Consider the following 15,653-nt stretch of genomic DNA (forward strand, 5'->3'; position numbering starts at 1 on the left):
TATTTCCTTCAGAGACACAGATCTTAGGCTCCAGTGGACTGTCCTACGTCGACAATTACAGAGCTTGGTGCACCTTTTACCTCCCAATTTGCAAGTGGTTTACGTGAATAGCTGTGAGAAACTGGCTGAGGAAGGAAACACATTGATTGCAGCTCATGAAATCCAGAAAATTCTTAGTGATTTAATTTCCTCTCAATTGCTCTCTGATGGCGTGGTGGATGCCTGTATTACCTGCCTTCAGCAATATGTTAAAAATAAAGTTAAAGGCACCAACTCAGTGGCCAGTGCTGGTGTGTTCTGGGTAAACATGGGCTTGCTCCATATGAAATTATGGGCACCTAAAACCATGTTTGACCCAGCTGTGAAGAGGGCGTACAAACTCAACTATGCCCAGCAGGAGGTACCAGAAAATGATTCCCTTTAAATGATTTTTAAGAATATTAAACGCACACCTTAAAAGAAACAACAAAATTACGTTTGTATAATCTTCTTTACTTTTTTAGTTAGCTCTTCTGCAGACTGAGTGGCAAGTACGGAGCCTTTCTTCTGAAATGAAGACTGGAGCTGAATTAGATGAGACAAGTACCACTGATGGTCTCCACCATCCTCAAATCAGGTTTGAACTTTCAGTGTTTAATTCTTTCAGTTTTCTGAAAAGACAACCCCAGAGTGGCAGCCAATTTTGATAATTTTTAAATTTAATTTTCTGCACAACTGTGACTTTTACACCTTTGTTTGTTGATTTTGAGACAATTCAAACACCTTAAAAGTAGGTATCCATGAATCCCCATATTTTATTGGTGAGGACTGGGACTAACAAGTCGGGAGGAGGAGGCATGATTTATGATGACAAATTAAGGCCTGTTTTTTATAACAAAATCAGAAGTTTAACAAGACTGTATAAGCATTTACATCTTTTATTTGGTAATATTCAGTGGGGCAAATAAGTTTTTAGTCAACCACCAATTGTGCTTGTTATCCTACTTGAAAAGATTAGAGGCCTGTAATTGTCAACAGGGATAAACCTCAACCATGAGAGTTAGAATGTGGGGGAAAAAAACTTAAAATCACATTTTGTTTTATTTTTAAAAAATTTATTTCCAAATCATGGTGGAAAATAAGTATTTGGTCTTACCAAAAGTTCTTCTCAATTCTTTATGTACCCTTAGTTGGCAATAACAGAGGCCAGCCGTTTTCTGTAACTCATCACAAGGTTTTCAAACAGACACTTGCTGTTATTTTGGCCCATCCTCCATGCAGATCTTCTTTAGAGCAGTGATGTTTTGAGGCTGTCGTTGGGCAACATCGACTTTACACTCCCTCCACAGATTTTCTTTGGGGTTGAGATCTGGAGACTGGCTAGGCTACTCCAGGACCTCGAAATAAATGCTTCTTACTAAGCCACGCCTTTGTTGCCCTGGCTGTGTGTCATTTTCATGCTGAAAGACCCAGCCACCTCTCATCTTCAATATATTTGCTAATGAAAGGAGATTTTCACTCAAATTATCTCGATACATGGCCCCATTCATTCTTTCCTTTAAACATAAGTCATCCTTTTCCCTACCCAAACAAAGAGCCCCAAAGCATGATGGTTTCTACCCCCATGCTTCACAGTGGGTATGGTGTTCTTCGGATGCAATTCAATATTCTTTCTCCTCCAAACACAGGAACGTGTTTCTCTACCAAAAAGTTCTAGTTTGGTTTTAGCTGACCATAACACATTCTCCCAGTCCTCTTCTGGATCATCCAAATGCCCTAGCAAACTGCAGACGGCCTGGATGTGTACTGGCTTCAGAACGTCTGGCAGTGCGGAATTCTGGTCCCTGGCAGCACATTGTTTTACTGATTGTAGCCTTTGTTACTGTGGTCCCAGCTCTCTGTATATTATTCACTTTGTTTTATGGCTAAAGGGAGTCAAGAACAAATAGACGTGATCTGACTGTCCAAAGTGAGAGTGTAGTATGACTCTGAATGCACCTCTTGATGTTCGAGTAAAAATTATCCAGAGCTTCATCATCTCCCGTTGTACATTTCACGTGATGGTAAAATTTCAGCAGAACAGTTTTAAGATTCGCCTTATTTTGCAATTCTGATATTTCTGGGGAATGTTAATTGTGCCTATTAGTAGTGAAAATGTGGTACTTACCTTTGGTGGCATGTAAACTGCAGTAATGATAACAACCGCTATCTCTTGGGGCCGAAAGAAGGGTCTGCATCTCACCGATGGGAATTTTATGTCCTGGCAACAGTGTCTAACCAGAACAGTGCTTTTATAATACCATCCCTCATTCTTATAAATGCAAAGCCCACCACCTCTTTTTTTTCCTCTGAGTTCCACGTCCTGCCCAAACAGTTCAACACTTCATACCTATGAAACCATGTGCCACATGCCCAGTTTCTGATCCAGCTGCCTCCCCTAATTATGTACAATATCAGACGATTCTGATCGACCCATATCACCTGCCATCATCACCCAACTACAATGTGAACATGAGTTCACCACCCCAATGCAACAGCTGCCTTTCAACTTTCAGTCCACCCTTCCAGCCAATGCCAAATGCAAAATCCAAACCTGTCAAATGCTGGCGTTCGGTCCATTTTAATAATAAAGCTTGGGGCCTTCAAGTCTAGGCATGGCATCAAGAATATTATAGCACACCAGAAGATATTGAGAAGTCTATCCTTGACAGACTCAAACAAACTCAAAAGAAAGAACCCCAAAACTCGAAAAATACCTTATTGATCTACTATCTGAAATTGATGCAGCAAAAAGGTAGGCCTCTTTACCCGGATTAGTGTATTTGGACTTTTCACGTGACATTGCTTCAGTTGGATGTCAGACGGGACAAAAAACAAGCAAAGACACAAGAAGTGTTTTCTTTCATTTTCATTTTTGTGTTGTTTCATGCATTTAGAATAAGATGATGATCCCAGCTTCAAGACAGCTAACTAAGCTTCCATGTTTAGGCCAGCACCTCATGAAACTAACATGATGTTGTTATCCACAATACAGATGTATATAAGACTAACAAGACACAGTTAGTATAAGTGAGTTCACAAACAAGCATCCGGCCATGTCTGGTCTGCATTGTCCGCGAAAAATGAAGGATCAGTGTATTGTGTGAAGAATTTCACATAAGTCGCATCCCGACCAAACTATTTAAAAAAAAAAAAAATGTAAAAACAGCGACCTATGGTCAAAATAATACAGTAATGTAACAGCATTTTAATTCTGTCACTGTTCTCCTCGTCTGTATCGCTGGTGTCCCAAAGCTGGCCATTTTAGCTGGAGAAACATGTTTTCAACTGACTTTATGGTGCAATATTTGTACGTCATAATTTCTCCATGGTATGTTGTATGCTTGTCATTTCTTTTACTTCATTAATGACTTCAACAGCCTCGAGACAGCTCTAATCGACTCCTTTTGTTGCACAAAAAAAATTAGCCATGTCTTGTTTATTGAGGAGAGATTGTAATAGAACATAATTGAATATTTGTATTGTCATTTTAAAAGAATGAAATGTAAAGCTTTCACCATGAAGTGCACACATATCAACAACAAAAACACAAAGAAATAATAAATAAGAACTAAATAAGTAGTCCAAGTTAGATCAACAGAGGGGAGCGGCCTTGTTCCATCAGGATAAGTTCCATGGTTTTAGAGACGTTCAAATAATACTGAAAATGCCTTTGTTAGTTTTGGTGAAATTAGATTTTGTTGTTATTGTTTTTTTAGTGTCATAGAATTCAAGAACAGCTCTTCAATTCAATATGCTTGGTTTGCCCATGTCAAGAACACTGCCCTTGAAATTAGGGGGTTTCTAAATTTGCGTCTTTTATACTATAAAAAGTTCTTAATCTTGCTCAATTTGGCCATTAACATATAATATACACACATGCTTTTTTACTTTTTTTGGTTTTGTAATTACAGGCATCTTTGGATCCGTATGCAGAACGTAAAGACACAAATAGCTGAGCTTTCCAGGAAGCAGGCATTTCGCCCACAAGAAACCAACTACGGGAGGTTATTCCAGGAACTTCAGCACTATCTCTCCAGCATCTGTCAGGCATCTGCAGTGAAAGACATGTTGTCACGACTACAGTGTGTTCTGCAGCAGAGTTCCTCCTCATTATCCAGATCAGCCATCCAGAGTCTACTGAAGGAGGAAATCATGTGGCAGAATTCTCAACAGTGCTTCAGCGAGAGACTACAAGAAGACTATCCTCTTTTTCCCGATGTAGTGGGACCAGTGCTAACAGGAATTCTCCAGCTCAGATATGGCATGAAGCTGGTGGCCTCACAAGTAAATGCGTCACTATTTAATGTGCCCAAACTTGGCGAACTGGTCTCCTGCCTACTTTCATTTCCGTCTATAACTCGCAGTCAGCAATCCTACTTAGCCAAGGCTGACTTCCTCTGCTCCAAAGACAGTCTGGATATTTTGGATAGCCTTGAACAGCTATTGTCACAACAGGACCTAATTCAAATGGACTTGCAGCCCTCCACATTACTCCTTAATGCTTTGCTCTTTGTGCAGTGCCACACATTTAGCACAAGACAGTTCTGTTATGAAACACGACACATTTTTTGGCACATCTGCAAGGTCAGAACTATGATATTGTTTGTGTAAGCTGCATCTTTCTAATCAAATTAAGAAATTTATAGTTTCTTTACCGAGCTCTCGTTGGTATGGTGCTCTTCAGGCTCTTGTAAATTATTGGGACGAGATGGAGAAAAAGAAGACAGAACGGGAGGAGCAGGAAGTGTCCTTGTACCGCAACAGGAGTCAACTGCATGGTACAGGACTCACAGAAATGGAGAAAGAAGAGAAGGACTTCAGACTACAGTTCCCTCAGTTTGACAAGGTACTAAAGTTACATTATTAAAGCACCTACCATGCAAGGTTTTGGAATGTGGGTGGAAATCAGAGTACCCAGAGAAACCACACTGGCCTGGGGAGAGCATACAAACTACACACACCTGGACCGACCTGGATTTGAACCCACGAGCCCAGAGCTATGAGGCCGAAGCAATAACCACTCAGCTGCTGGGCCGTGACATCCACCCATTCAGACTCAATTCCTTAAAACAATTCATACATAGTATTACAGTGGGTAGAATGCCAAATTCAGTCATAGAGAGAATGACTGAGACGCACTGAGGCAGTCTGAGACGGCGGCAGACTGAGACTTGACGGATGCACTCGTAACATAACAAACTTTAAATTTAACCTAATTGAACTTAAAATTCCTCTACACACACGCTTGAAAAAAAAGTTTGAATCATACGTCAAATTTAAACCTTGTGCAATAACCAGGGCAAAGAGGGGAAGGTATTCAGCCGTGGCTTTCAAGGCGAACATCCTGCTCTTCTACACGCATTGGTGAGCCAGCCCGGTCACGCACGCGGACACTGTTTTTAAATGTTTCGTGCTTAATATTCGATTGTCGTCATACCCCTTACCTTAAATCTGCACTGAATAACGCAAGAAAAACAAGGAAAAATGCTACGCTCTGCCCAGTGCTCATAGATGTCTTGCATGAGGGAGATTCGGCAGAAAGACAGTGCGCTGAAATCATAAACAGCGTCTTGCGTCTCGGCCACCTGGCTGTCTTGAATGCTTATGTCAAAATTTGTCTCGTATCTCAAGGCAAATATTTTCTCGTGAATTAATCGTATCTCAAATGCCTTGTATGTTGGGGCACTGGTACTTCGAGGTGTTACTGTACCTGGGCCGAACAAACATATTTTTAAGACACAAATTCAAATGTTTGTATTGAAGTCTAAGAACTGATATTTTCCTTCTCCACCTAGGACTTTTTAGATATGTCCCTGCCAACCTTGGAGAGCCCCACAGATGCCGAATTGGAGAAAGATGATGCTAGAGTGGTCATTGTGGAAAGCTGTCCTCTCTCAAATACTGCAATGAACACAGTCGTCCAAATACACCAGCACCTATGTCTAAACTATGCCCAGTCTTTGTGGTATCAGAACAGATCACCCAATGGTCAGAGCCAATTCTATATTAACGCCATGATTTCCTCTTTCCAAATTGCTGGTCCCATATTGGCACACTTCTATCATCTGATTGGTGAGTGCCCACACAATTTTCTCCACCTTTTCTTTAATTAATACAATGGGAGGCGGGGGAGAAATAATTTTTCAACAGACTGTATAATATTTGTTTATAAACAGTAGCTACAATATGAACCACAGGAGAACATTCATACTGTCTGCCATAAGCTATACAATCCTAACTTACCTTTGTAACACAAATATATTTGTTCTATTTTTATCTGAAATAGTTTTAACACCCATCACCCCCGCCTCCACCTCTATACAGATGCAGAAGTAAACCAGCAGCTTACAGGCAGTGAGCTACTGCTTTCATCTATCCTCCAGAACACTGTGGAAGGTTCAGCAGCATTTGACTTTTTGGTTCACACCACCGGAGGCCCTTATGACTTCTATCATGATCAAAATATGAGTGAGGCCCGCCTTTGTCTTCCTGTCCTCGAGCAGTTGAGGATTTCTGTGAATCATATACTTGAAGAATGGCCAGATCACCCAGTCCTTGCACAGGTCTGTGTAATGTGAAAATGTTTTGATCTTTAAATCAAATGTCTGTATTTTCACCCCTATAAAGCACATTTAATGGTCTAAACCAGGGGTGTCAAACATACGGCCCATGGGCCGGATCCGGACCGTCTGGTGGTTTGGTACGGCCTGGGGAAGAAAGCTGCATTGTATAAAATTTTCTCTAAAATGTGTAGTTCATGTTTTATCCACTGGGGGGAGCAGTGTTTTAGTACGTGCAGACAACATGAATTGACATTTATTTATGTTCTTATGACGTTATTCCCTTGTTCATAATATATTGTTCATAATGTAAAAGGAAAATTAATTAATTAATAAACATTTTGATAATTTACTCATTTTTTGCACTAATTGTTAGTATTAGTGACTAATACAAAGGTTCAAAAGTAGGCTTATTGTTAGTTCTATATAATTTTGCAATGAGTTTACTGGTCCGGCCCGCTTGATCTCAAATTAAGCTGTATTCGGCCCGCAGACCAAAGGGAGTTTGACACCACTGGTCTAAACATTTCTTTAAAATGGTCCATGTGCCCAATTTTTGTATGGCCCTGATGACTTGAGTGATTGGTTTTATTTCTTGCTGGCACGCTACTTATTGCGATCAACCCAACAGACATACACCCTACAAATAGCCTCCCTCCACATTCCAAGCATTACGGTAAATCCATTCGAAACATCCCAGGGGAGTGGCAAGGCATTTGACTTCCGTGTGCCTATAGCGCCTTTAACCCTAAAAAACACTCAAAACTCAAACAAACAGCCTATTAGTGCTACACAGAGGAAATTCCTGACGTTTATGACAAGAGAATGCTGGTATGAACGCTTGGAAAATGAACTGAAGCCATGGATCGAATACAATTTAACAGCTGTGCTAACGGATGGACAACATTGTTGCTCGGGCAGGCAGCGTCGCACCAGTTACATGAATAAATTAAAGGCTTGGGAGTTATCCACGTCGCGAGTTACAATGGATTGTGGATAACTGGGCTCAAGTGTCCGCCAGCACTGTTGTTCGAGCTTTTCACCAAACTCTTTAAATCAGAGTGTACCTGTTACTTCAATAAAGCATTATCAAACATAGTTTTGTTCGTGCCGTCTTTAAGAATAACACACTAGCGGCTAGCCTAACTTACACTAGAGGTTAGCATAAATTATGCTAGCGGCTAGCTTAATTTACGCAAGCGGTTTGCATAAAATGCGCTAGCAGCTTGCATAACATGGGTACACTAACGTTGTAGTATGGGGAATAATCGGACATAGGCTTTGTCATCATCATTGACTCGACAAAAAGCCTAATTGTCATCATACCCGGCCGGCTGCGTGTGACAAAATTGGTAGTGCTTCTCCGAAAAGTGTTTTCCCGGCAAAAGACCCAAATAAGTGATATTTTCAGACTTGTTGGCATTCGGCCGTGATGGATACATCGTATCACCCCCTGAGCGGATCACTGTCTCTCACTTACCTTCAGTCAGCCAGTAGGAGTGAGATCATCTTTTCATGTTACCTCACCCCATAGTTATTACACAGAAGGGATTGTGTGGCGTGTTACCGCAAGTTAGAGTCCTGATGGATGTGGGGAAAACCTGTCCTTAAACTTATTTGTCCGTACTTTGTGAGACCTGTAGCGTCTGCCATAGGGCAGCAGCTGTAACAGGTTGTGACCAAGGTGTTATGGGTCCCCCACAATGCTCCCGGCCGGCTCTGCTGTGGTAACGAGAGCTGGCAATGTCTTCAGGTGAGGGCAGAGAGCAGCCGACAATCTTTTCGGCTGTGAAGTGGGCCAGATCTGTGCTGTTTGCGAAAGTCCAGGATTATTTCTTTAGTTTTTGTGGTGTTCAGTGGGAGATTGTTCACCAAGCACCACAAAGACAGTTTGTTGACGTCATCTCTGTAAGGCGACTCATTCCCTCCTGAGATGAGTCCGACCGACTACAATGGTCTCATCGGCAAATTTGATGATGGAGTTAAGACAGGTGGGTTGCTTTAATCGTATGTGCACAGGGAGTACAGAAGAGCATTCAGTACACAGCCTTTGGGGAGCAAGTGCTGAGTGTAATGGAGGAAGAAAAGTGGGGAACAAGTCTAATAGTTTGTGGTCGGTTGGTTAAGATTTTTCTTTATCCAGCACCAGATGGAAAGAGAATAGTCCAAGGTGGGAGAGTTTGTCAATCAGAATGTCCGGTATTATAGTGTTGACTTAACCAGCGGACATAAGAATGATAAAGCAAGTCTGTGTGATCCGTGTCAGTTTCTTCAAGAAAATTAATAAACGTACACTGAGGAAGTCCCCTTGCTCGAATAAGGTTAATGAGTTCCACAACTGGCTTCACTCACGGACAAGATGCAACACGTATTTACACAGCCCTTCCTGTTGAATTATGCAGTGTAGGAGAATTACCTCCTGTCCTGATTTGTTTTGAATATCCCGACGTTTTATCCAGTCAGATTTGGTGATCCATCTGTGGTTACGTTGGTGAGCAACTCCAAGGTAACATCTGTATGATACCTGACACGCTGTTAAATAAATCCTCTCCCCGTGTTTTTCCTTTCAAGGATTCCATATCCCAAAATTCCTCCAATTATTTGAAATTCTCATCAATACCCCTGATAAAAATCAAATTCCTCCTGCAGCTTCAAAATGGCCTCCACATATTTCTCACCACTGAATGGTGTGCCTACATCCACAAGAGCCTTGCATGCTGGGAAATGGAAAAGGTTTGGCTGAGAGAGCTGGCGTTTCCATAACAAAACTTTAAAGCAGAATGCTCTCACGTTGTCATAGGCAGCACTGACAAGTTGCCCCTGGCCTTGTAGCTTCTTGTTCAGTACATAAAGCTCATGTGTGATATCAACAAGAAAAGCTAAGTCCATGAGCCATTTGGGATCACTTAGCACAGGAATAGCAACCTCGTCTATCTCCATGAAGTCTTTTACTTCTGCTCTCAACTCAAAAAATCTCTTCAACACATTTCCCCTGCTGAGCCAACGTACCTCAGTGAAGTAGAGCACATCCCCATATTTAGACTCGGTTTCCTCCAAAAAAGCACGAAACCTTCTATGCTTTAAGCCCCTGGATCTAGTATGGTTGATGCATTTCACAACGACAGACATCACATTGTCAAACTTCGGGCATCTGCTGCAACGGGCCTTTTGATGGATAATGCAGTGCAGAGCTATGGCCTCCTCCACACCCTCCTCTTCCAGTTTTTTTTGAACAAGTGCTACCAGTCCATTCTTCCTCCCAATCATTGATGTGGCTCCATCAGTTGTTATTCCAACAAAGCTCTTCCATGGCAAATCGGCATTCTGAATGGCATCACACAGCTTGTGAAATAATTCCTTAGTGGTGGTCTGGCCATGCATTGGAATTATTGTGAGCAACTCCTCCAACAGTTCAAAATTGTCATCAACACCCCGGACATACATTGCGAGCTGGGCAGTGTCTGTGATGTCTGTGGTCTCATCAAGAGCCACTGAATATACACTGAAGTTTTGTGTTTTCTCACAAAGTTGATCATAAATGTCACTTGACAAGTCAGAAATGCGCTCTACCACGGTGTTGGCAGAAAGGCTGATGTTGAACAGACTTTTCTTTTCTGGACAGACCATATGTGCAGCCTGTAATATGCACTTTTTGATAAATTCACCTTCTGTGAATGGCTTTCCTGCCTTGGCAATCAGCTCACAAATGGCGTAGCTAGCTTCGACTGCTGCATTACTTTCTTTTGTAGCCTTCTTGAAAAAACCCTGTTGCCTCAAAAGACTTGTTTTAAGACTGTCAACTTGGTTGGCTCTCTCATCTCCCAGGTATTTGTCGTACTCCTCAGCATGTCTCGTAGCATAATGACGTTTCAAATTGTATACCTTGTGGACTGCAACTTTTTCAGTGCAAATGAGACACGTTGGGGTGCCCCTGTGCTCAACAAAGAAATATTGCACTCCCCACTTTTCTTGAAACTGTTTGTGCTCATCACTGACCTTTCTGTTCACGGCAGGCATTGGCAGACATATCTGGGGCTGTAATATGGGTTTACACTAATAATGAGTCTTGGATTGAATTTTTAACTTTCAGTCGCGCGGTTCTGTGGTGCATGCGCACTTTCGATTTGACCGTTTAACTTTCAGTCGCGCGGTTCTGTGGGCGCCTGCACACTTTCGATTTGACCGTTTGACTTTCAGTCGCTCGGGTCTGCGGCGCACGCGCACTTTCGCTCTCCGATCGTATTGGATTACGGCAGATCTCCGAGCCGAGTGATCGGCTTAACAGCTTCTCCTCTGCCCAGCTGATTGGAGGAATGAATGAGTGAGTGGGCGAGGCACTGGACAGCCCGGCCAATGTCCCGCCCCCCAGAGCCGTATGCTTCACCGTGATTGGTTCATCCAGCTCTGAACACCGTGTCATTCATATCAATTTTGCGGGCCACACGGACATTAATCTTGCATATTAAGACGTGGGCCGTAAATTATTGTCCCCGCGGGCCAACTGCGGGGCGCGGGTTTGAGACCACTGGTGTAAAGGAATTAATGAATGGGGCCATGTATCGAGATATTATGAGTGAAAATATTCCATCAGCAAGAATGTTGAAGATGATACGTGGCTGGGTCTTTCAGCATGACAATGATCCCAAACACAGCCAGGGTAACAAAGGAGTGGGTTCGTAAAACGCATTTCAAGGTCCGTGACGGGCCTAAGCAGATCTCCACCACATATAACATCTGTGGAGGGAGTTGAAAGTCTGTGTTGTCCAACGACAGCCCCAAAAAATCACTGATATTGAGATCTGCATAGAGAATTGAGCCAAAATACCAGCAACAGTGTGTGAAAGGCTTGTGAAAGGTTACAGAAAATGTTTGGCCTCTGTTATTTCTGACCAAGGGTATATAACAAAGTATTGAGATGATCTTTTAGTATTGACTTAATGCTTATTTATCGCCATTATTTGCAAATACCGTATTTTCATGACTATTATGCGCATCGTATTTTTAGCCGCAGTGTCGATAAAGAGTGCTTTTTCTGTATTTTACACACACAAAGGAAGCACCGTTCTTTTAGACGCAGCCAGGCAAGGCGTGTGTGTGTGTGTGTGTGTGTATAAATGTGTATATATATGTGTGTGTGTGTGTGTGTATAAATGTGTATATATATGTGTGTGTGTGTGTGTATAAATGTGTATATATATATGTGTGTGTGTGTGTGTGTGTGTATGTATATCATGATCACCAGGGCACAATCCATTCGCAAATATTAGCTAGCTAGTGTTGGTGCCGATCGTTAGACCACAATCCATTGGGTTTATTGACAAAAGAACTACTACATATCCCAGCATTCACAGCGCTGTACTTTATCTACGGGATAATACTAGTCCGGGGCTGCTTGCCGTAGTTGTCCTATTGACTGATTTATTTTATTATATCGTGATAACAATCTTAGTTTTGGTCCATATATAAAGCGCACCGGATTATAAAGCGTCTATTTTGCAGAAAACTTAAGACTTATGTGCGCCTCATAGTCGTAAAAATAGGGTAACCTCCTATAAAAATGAAACAATGATTTTCTGCAGTTTTTTTCCACATTGTCTCATATTTGAGGTTTACCCATGTTGACAATTACAGGTCTTTAATCTTCTCAAGTAGGATAACTTTTAATTGGTGGCCACTGTACAAGTCTTGTCGATGTTCATGCCTTGTATGATTATCCAAAATAACACATTGTGTGGTATGTTTTGTTTTTAAAGTTGATTGCCGTGATAGAGAGGATGATGAAATTCAGTTTATCCTGTCCTCTCTCAAAGTTCCTCAATGGCCTTGAGATACTACTGAGTAAAGCACAAGTAAGTTCTGTTTATATAATGTTTAATTTCCCTATTAGAACAGGATAGTTTGCAGCTGCGTTGAGGGAGACCGCAGAAAGCAAACAAACTGCAGCATTCTTGTTTTTGCATTTGAGGCTGACCAAGGTTTCAAATCATTATTCTTAAAAAGGACCCTCACAATTTATTACTTTACAACTGCAACTTTGTACAGCGACAGAATAACTAAAAAGTGAACGTTTACACAAGCACGTATATTTAGGCAACCCATCAGAAAACTAACATCAGCTTCTACGCTGCAGTCACACGTACGATGCTAGGCACATAATCAACTCCATGTCTTCTCTGTTCGGCGCATGCTCTCAACCATAGTCAGAATCCATGTAGATATATGGTTGAATTCAACTTAATCTACTAAAGATTTAGATTGTTTGAATGATTTATGTCATGTTTTGTTGTTTTTTTTCCCCCTGAGTGACCTGTACTTGTGATTGCCCACTGAGTTCCTGTCATTTCCCCACCCATGGTGTATCTTCTGTAAGCCACCTCTCGTGTGACAAAGGTGTTTCTGATTCTCTCGCCAACAAGCCTGTCTATTTAAATCTGCCCCAAAATCGATAGTTACCCAGTAAGACCGCATCGTCATCATGACACTCAGTCAGCCTAGCGCTGATATCCAACATAGAAATTGATCCTTACAATTATGGACTCCTTAAAGTTACATGATAATTCACTTGTAGAGATATTTCTTTTCACGAGTGCAATATTGCCATCTCATTTTGATGTTCCAACTTTTGCTTTTTTCAGGATTGGGAGAATAATGCCAGCCGTGCAGTCTCACTGCAGAACAACATGACAGAAGTCACACAGCTCATTATCAAATGGCATAAATTGGAGCTAAAGTAGGACTTTTTTCTTTAAAGTACAAAATACATTTTGTGATCTTCAAGGCTTTTATTTCAGATGCATTTTGCTGCATTTGCATTTTTGCAGATGTGTAAAAGTGTAATATAATACGAGTGTAAGTGACTTTAAAATGACAGCAGCTACAATTTTGGAAAACAACTCATCCCAAAAAGTAACAGAAAATGCTTAATAATAAAGTTAGATCTAATTAGTTTTCCTTTCTTAGATACCTAGGGATACCTAGGATCACCCCTATCATTTCTTCCATACTTCCATTTTTGCATCCATAATATATATGAAGTGAAGCTATTAAACGTTACACTTTTAATTAATTAATTCGTTCCGAGACTAAGATCGTATGTCGATTTACTCGTAGCTCAAATGAACGTTTCCAATAGAAATGAGCTAAAAACAAATTAGTTTGTTCCAAACCTCTGAAAAACACAAAAATAGGATATTGGGATGGAAAAACATTTGTTCTAATACGCATTCCATTAACAAAGTAACAACTAACTAGTGGTTTGATAGTACTAAAATGTGTTTAATAGTACTAAACTTAAACATATTTCGCAGAGAGGGAGGTGAGAGAGGAACAGAGGGGAGGGGGCGTTTTGCACGGCAACCCACTCGTGACAAACAAATTTAAATGAACTTGGATTACAATGCAGACACACTCAAAAATAAATTGAATCTAACCGTATACTAAATTTAATTCTAATTTGTTTTAAAATTTGATACCTTTCTCCAACCTGACTTTCAGATGCAATCTATCTAGGGTTGTTTGCTTTTGTATTCCCTTCAAAATATTCCGAAAATGATGCAAACAGATTGCCTCACAATAGGATAACGCACGACCACTTGCCAATGAGAAGTTCTATATACTCTCGTATTAGCGATCGCTCCACCATTCGAACAGACTAATGGGGGGGAATAGACTGAAAAAAGATGCAACGCTCCGCCCATTGCTCGTAGAGACATTACACGAGAAGGTGCGACCAGAGACATTTCACGGGGGAGCTGCGGGAAGAGAGACAGTGCCGATGACGTTCTTATCAGCAGCCTCTCGCGTCCGCTGTATGCTCATATCTCAAGATAAATATTTGCCCGGAATTTTACTCGTATCTCGAATTCCTCGCATGTCAGGGCACTCGCATGCCGAGGTACCACTGTGTCTACATTTATTTGTATTGTGTAGATCTACCATTTTTTCATAACAGACATTAATGTTTTTTTGGCAGTTGCTGGCGAGACAGTCTGGACAATGCTGCAAAGCGACATTCTGAGAAATCCACTAAGCATTGGTTCTCCATTTACCAGCTCATAACAAAATATCTGGAAGATCACATGGCAAATTCAGGTTTGAACACCACACACAATGTTCTGTGTGGCTGATTAAAAATAAAGTAAAATGTGGATATGAGTTGATTAAAAAGTTATCATTCTCAGAACTCTGAAATCCAGTGCTGTTTTTGTCCTGTCTAGGCATTGAGATGGGAAATTCCTGCCTGTCCTCGTTGTCCTCTACTCTTGAAGCCTTCATGAATGGTTCTACCCTGGGCGAGTTTCATACACGCTTGGCTATGTTACTCAGCTTTCATTGTCACCTTCTTCTGCTCCCTCCTCAGCCTGGGCAAGGTCATATTACACTTTGTGATATACTCCAGACATACAGCACAAACATTTAAGATAATAACTTTATATGCAATCATACAAACAATGTAACGCTCCTATTCCCGTGCTTTCTCGCCAGCAGTTTCCATAGTTTACCTCACATGTTAGCAGGGAGCCATAGGCACCCATCAAAAGAGCCATATGTGGCTGCCGGCGCCATAGGTTCCCTACCGCTGCTCTAATGCCTTAGCTTAAGGAATTTTAGTATATATTTACTTTGCCATTGCATTTGACAAATGCATCTGGTCATCTCGGGTCCCTTACCTAGTGATAATATGTGGATTCTTTCATGTTCGGAGTATCATTATTATCTGCTTTATATGGCACAACTAAACCACTTAAATTTTGTCATCATCTGACACCGCATCTTATAATTCGATGCACCATCAATATGGATCAATAAAGTGGTACCTCGACATACGATCATAATCTGTTCCGAGACTGAGATATGTCGAGTTTGTAACTCAAGCGAACGTTTCCCATTGAAATGAATTGAAAACAAATAATTTTTTTTCCAACCCTCTGAAAAAAACACCAAAAAAAAAGATATTGGATTGAAATTTTATTTTATTTTTTCGAATTCTAACTTCATCCACGGCACTCGTAAACAAAAAAAACAAATTAAATTAACTTGGATAAATATATACAGACACTCAGACCTACGTTT

At 41.1% G+C, this 15,653-nt stretch overlaps 1 protein-coding gene across 2 annotated transcripts in view; it reads left to right on the forward strand.

Moving 5' to 3' along the window:
* Window positions 1-15,653, forward strand: part of mdn1 (midasin AAA ATPase 1) — a 138,591-nt gene that overhangs the window by 80,891 nt on the left and 42,047 nt on the right. For both annotated transcript variants that reach the window (XM_077711400.1, XM_077711401.1), the window contains exons 61-70: window positions 13-400; window positions 504-616; window positions 3,933-4,605; window positions 4,706-4,867; window positions 5,817-6,093; window positions 6,346-6,584; window positions 12,335-12,430; window positions 13,217-13,311; window positions 14,554-14,672; window positions 14,798-14,950. In XM_077711400.1, the coding sequence (XP_077567526.1) occupies window positions 13-400; window positions 504-616; window positions 3,933-4,605; window positions 4,706-4,867; window positions 5,817-6,093; window positions 6,346-6,584; window positions 12,335-12,430; window positions 13,217-13,311; window positions 14,554-14,672; window positions 14,798-14,950 (2,315 nt within the window). The remainder of the gene's footprint in view (window positions 1-12; window positions 401-503; window positions 617-3,932; window positions 4,606-4,705; window positions 4,868-5,816; window positions 6,094-6,345; window positions 6,585-12,334; window positions 12,431-13,216; window positions 13,312-14,553; window positions 14,673-14,797; window positions 14,951-15,653) is intronic.

The sequence above is a fragment of the Stigmatopora nigra genome, unplaced genomic scaffold (genome assembly GCF_051989575.1).
Source record: "Stigmatopora nigra isolate UIUO_SnigA unplaced genomic scaffold, RoL_Snig_1.1 HiC_scaffold_26, whole genome shotgun sequence".
Taxonomy (NCBI): Eukaryota; Metazoa; Chordata; class Actinopteri; order Syngnathiformes; family Syngnathidae; genus Stigmatopora; species Stigmatopora nigra.